Source organism: Austrofundulus limnaeus, unplaced genomic scaffold, assembly GCF_001266775.1.
Source record: "Austrofundulus limnaeus strain Quisiro unplaced genomic scaffold, Austrofundulus_limnaeus-1.0 Scaffold17, whole genome shotgun sequence".
Lineage (NCBI taxonomy): Eukaryota > Metazoa > Chordata > Actinopteri > Cyprinodontiformes > Rivulidae > Austrofundulus > Austrofundulus limnaeus.
This window is the reverse complement of record NW_013952419.1, coordinates 3,544,051-3,548,916: the sequence shown is the minus strand read 5'-3', so window position 1 is coordinate 3,548,916 and position 4,866 is coordinate 3,544,051. Positions and strand designations below refer to the sequence as shown.

At 37.7% G+C, this 4,866-nt stretch overlaps 1 protein-coding gene across 1 annotated transcript in view; it reads left to right on the top strand.

The window, feature by feature from the left end:
* The window catches only part of rxfp2a (relaxin family peptide receptor 2a), a gene marked incomplete at its 3' end in the record, with an annotated part of 55,639 nt that overhangs the window by 14,759 nt on the left and 36,014 nt on the right, over positions 1–4,866 (top strand). Inside the window, 1 exon segment of the mRNA XM_014003327.1 lies at positions 4,128–4,271. Coding sequence (XP_013858781.1) covers positions 4,128–4,271 — 144 coding nt within the window.

Below are 4,866 nucleotides of genomic sequence, written 5' to 3'. Positions count from 1 at the left end.
CCTCTAGTAATATATTTACTGAGAAAAATGTTGACGTGTTCAATACTTATTTTACCCGCTGTATATAGTTTAGAAACTGCAGTGTGAAGTCTTACCCAATAAAGCCTTAGTTTTACTTGAAGGATTGCTCACAGTGTGTGCTCTAAACGACTTATAGCTACTACCACACCAAATTAGAGGTCAACATCAAGTGAACTGACTTACAGGTAGCTGTGGCAGCCATCCTGAATCTGGTCAACTTTAACGGTTAATCTGTTGTTTACCAGTGGTTTGTGTGAGTATCGGCCCTGATATTTTGGTACAAAACATAATGATACTTTTGACCAGTACCGTTGTCTGTGTTGATACTGGTACACTGCCTCAAAGTTCTATCAAATGTGCTAGTTTTCATTTTTTACATTTCTAGTAAAATGTTTGTCTCATGTTTAAGGAATTTGTACAAGTTGAAAGAATTGTTTTATTTACTTTAAAATTAACAGTAAATTTCATGTTGTATATTTCATTTGATTCAGTCAGAATGGCTGTAGGCCTATAAGGAATAAGAGCCACCTTCTTCTCAATAAAATAAATGGTTTTAAAAGTCATTGTGTAATGTTTAAGTTTTAATTCAGTAAGTATTTATGTATCGGTATTTAGTATTGGCGAGTACGCAAACTGCACTTTTCTTAGTTTGAGAAAAGCTGGTATTGGGACAGTGATTACTTTCTAAGAGTTTCAGTGGTTCATGAGATATTTTACAGACACATGAACACACACACATGACTCAAGCAAAAACATGATCACCATCAGCCTCCGGCAGTGGGTGATAATTTAGAAAAAAAAAACCAATTTAACAATATCAAAGAGATTATCTTGTATTAAGCCAACTGGCTGCTGTCGATATCAAAGCTTACGGTTTAGTTTCAGCTCAAACCTGACTTGTTTTCATTCCTGTTTTCTCTGCTCTCACCAGACTGAAGGCAAACCAGAAAATAAAGCAGCTTTGTACCAGCAAAATATCCCCCCAAACAACTCGTCAGGATTTCTCCCTCTCTATGCCAAGCAGCAGACACATTTAGCAATAACATCATTTAAATCACAGCGTTCAAATAGCTTAAAGAAATATATGTTGACTCCAGGATCTGTGAAGTTTTGAAAATGCCAGTAAAAGCAATTGGAACCGTTTGGCGTAAAAACATTGTGAAAACGTCAAGTTTTGAAAGAGGAGACGTCGTTGTGTGGCTTTGGTTTTATTGGCACATTTACAGTGGCAGAACTGCTGGAGGCGCTTACAAATGACAGCAAGGTACAAAAGGACTCTCAGTTCTGTAACATGCCGTTTTCATAAATTATGTTTCTTGTTTTTATATGTTTAGTCAGGACTGTTCGTGTTCGCGTGTTTATTAGTAGCCGTCAGCACCACAAACTGCAAAGGAGTGCTCAGCTTTGCATAAATAGGTTTAATAATTGGAAACTTGGCAATAGTCCAACAAAAAAACCATTTAAAAATATTAATATTCAGATCATTAGTTATAGCAGATTTTGAATAATGACTTATGCATTAATTGGATCATGGTCATCTGAAGTCTCTATTTTGTCTATACCTTATACTGTATATATATATATGAAAGAATTAACAGGATTCTCCTCTTTATGAACTAAATGTTGTTGAAAACAGGTGATATTTTATAACACAGAATACACGTTCTAATACATTTGCCCACTTTCCTTGCTGATTTATGTTTTTCTCATTATCAGCCTCTGCCAACATCTCACGAGTCACAAGATGGATTTTTATTAACCTTTCAGGGAAATGAACATCAACCGTATCGTTACAGCTAACTTAACCTTTAGAGCTAATTTAATTAACGATTTGATGTGGTAGTACTGTAGCTGAAAGTCATTTACAACACAAACGCTGAGCGGGGCATATTATGTTGCAGTATCCATTTGTTTTAAGGCATTAATGCATTTTTGAAGCTCTCGGGCCACATAAAATGCTGTGACGGGCCACATTTGGCCTATGGGCCTGGGATTTGAAACACGTGGACTAAAACAACTAAACTTTGTCATTTCTCAACATAAGATCTTAGTCCAAAACTCTGGTGGGCAATATGTGATCTTTAACAGAATGCTATTCTGTTGTTGTTATTCATGGGTCTTTATGTGTGAACAAAATAAGTGAGATTATAATCTGTAGGACAGCGTTTTTTTAATGTTTACTCCACCTTTAGAAGAAGCAAAGTAAACTCAAGATCAGAATGTGTCTTTGTATTAAGACATATGGAAAAGGTATACTGTTAAATCTATAAAATCCTACCTTCAGTGAAACAAAGATGCTATAAAACCTAACAAACAGATTTAAAGCTGCTCTCCACTCTTTGAAGCACTCCTACTGTTGCTGCTTTTTTATTATTTTCCTAAGTCAAGCTGCAATGCTGCAAATGTCTCCTGTAACCTCGGGTAAAATGGGAAGCAGGAACGTCAGCCCCGTTCAGAGGTGTTCATACGTCTCTCTCCTAACATTTCAGTTATTGTTGCAAATGTTCCAGATATTAAATGAGAACCAGCATAAATACGCGTTGATGCTGTCAACAGCTCAGTTTTATTAGCCGGCACCAGAGCTTCGTCTGACATGTACCAGGCAGTGTTTGTTTTCTTATTTATTTATTTTCCAGAATGACGCTTTTTATTTTTTTTTCATTTTCCTCTGAACTGACAGAAGAGTTATTACTTGGCTAGAGGAGAGAAAGAAAAGTCACCTTTATAATGTCTTATTCACACCAAAAACAGCTTACTTTCAATATTTAAGAGTGCTCCATAAAATTCAGCTGACATTGTTTCTGGGGTGCTTCAGTATTAACTGTGCCCTTTGGTGTAAAGCAGGGGTGTCCAAACTTTTTTTAAGTGAAGGCCAAATACAGGAAAATAAAGAAAGGGCCGGGCCACACACTAGAAGTGACATATTGATACATCAATAATGTGTGTATTTCTAACTCACCTATTGGGCATAAGGTCACTGTGGTTTGTGATTTGTGATTTGTGATTTTTATCCATTTGTAGGCATTTTTGCAAAAATATTACCCGCGAGGGGCTGCACCTGCTTGCAGGTATAAAACCCAGTGCTGAGCTTCCAGGACCGGTTCCACCTGACTGGATCTCTTTCCTTTTATTCCCCTGCATCAGCACCAGCAGCCCCGTGCTGAAATTCAGCCGTTTCACCAACCGGAGCTCACCCGCCGACATTTGACCACCTATATCTCGGCAGGGGAAYGTCCCAGGAACTTGCAACCACCACCAGGTTGTAGCGCAGGTCCAGAGCTTTAAAATAAGTCCTTTCTGCCCGGATCAGATGCTCAGAGCCGGAGCTAGAGGCTCTGCAGTAAATGGGCTGCTTCTTGTGCGGGCCATATTAAATTACATTTTCAGAATTTGCTGCGGGCCAATTAAAACAGTACTGCGGCCCGTGGGCCGTAGTTTGGACACCCCTGGTGTGGCTTTRCTTCTCTGCAAACGTAAAGCTTTAAGATAAAATGAGCAAATTAATTAGTATAAAAACAGCTTTTAAATAATTTTTAGAGCGTTTGGCAAAACAAAAATGTAAAAAGGATGGGATCCAAGTGCAAAAGGTAAAACAACCTTTTTACTGTATTTGGCAACAAGTAATAAAACAATGCAGTCTATTTCTGTCCTGTTTATTGTATTGTGAAACAAAAAAGATTTTTATCCCTAACACTTTTAAAACTCAGAGTATTTTGGATTTGTTTTGTTTTTTTTGTGTGTGTGTGTGTGTGCTGCTGTCTTGGCCAGGTCACTCTTGGAAAAGAGGTTTTAAATCTCAATGAGTCAATTTCCTGGTTAAATAAAGGATATTACTACATCTAAATCAGGTCATAATAGAATAATTGAGCTGCTAAACTAACCCAATGTCAGCTAAAGACTCCTGTTTTGAACTTAAATCCCCCAAAAATCTACAATTTTGCCAAAAACAAAACAAAGTTTTACAGTAAATCATCAAATGTGCTCAATTTTCAGTTGTACTTGATGTTATTTGTCCAATTTTTTCTACATTTTACAATATTTTCTATTTCTGTCACCAAATAAAATAAAACTTTTCATGAAATGTACCCTTTTCTTCTTTTTTGCAGCTCTGGTGACGGGTACAGTGGAAGACGAGGTCCGCTGCCCACTCGGCGAGTTCCCGTGTGGCAACATCAGCCAATGCCTTCCTCAGAACCTGCAGTGTGACGGACGCACCGATTGTCCCAATGGAGCTGACGAGCTGCTCTGTGGTAAGTGCAAAAATAATTTATAGACTTCAAGTGCCCGTGAAGCAAAAAAATGTTTTAAAAAAGGGAATAATTTAATGTTGTGAACCTTATTCCACCAGGTATCAGCTTCTAAATGACATCCAGTAGGTTAACTCAGAAATGCTATTAGTGCAGCCGACACAGATATTGGGTTTTTATTAATGCGACAGAATGCAAACATGAGCTTAAAACCACTACAGCCCACATAAAGTCTGTTGGGCTTCAGGCTCCAGATTATTTCAGCTCAGATTCTAGTTAATCTTTTAACATAACAGAAAGAAGAAATTAATTAGTTTTCATTTGACTGTTCCTTATTGTTCTCCCACAACTCCAGCCGCTCTTCACKGCAGCAGAGTTATCTACCGTATTTACTCAAGTATAATACGTAAAATTAAATCCATAAAATCATCCATAAAGTTGGGGGGTAGTACTATCCTCGGATAAATATTTTTACTTCTGTATTTTAACTGAAATATCGACTTCATTCACAAAATGCCTGAGTCCGGAAATGAGACCGCGTCATTGAAGCGAGCTCACCTCTGACACTCCTCTGTGCTTCAGAGCGAGATAATAACAG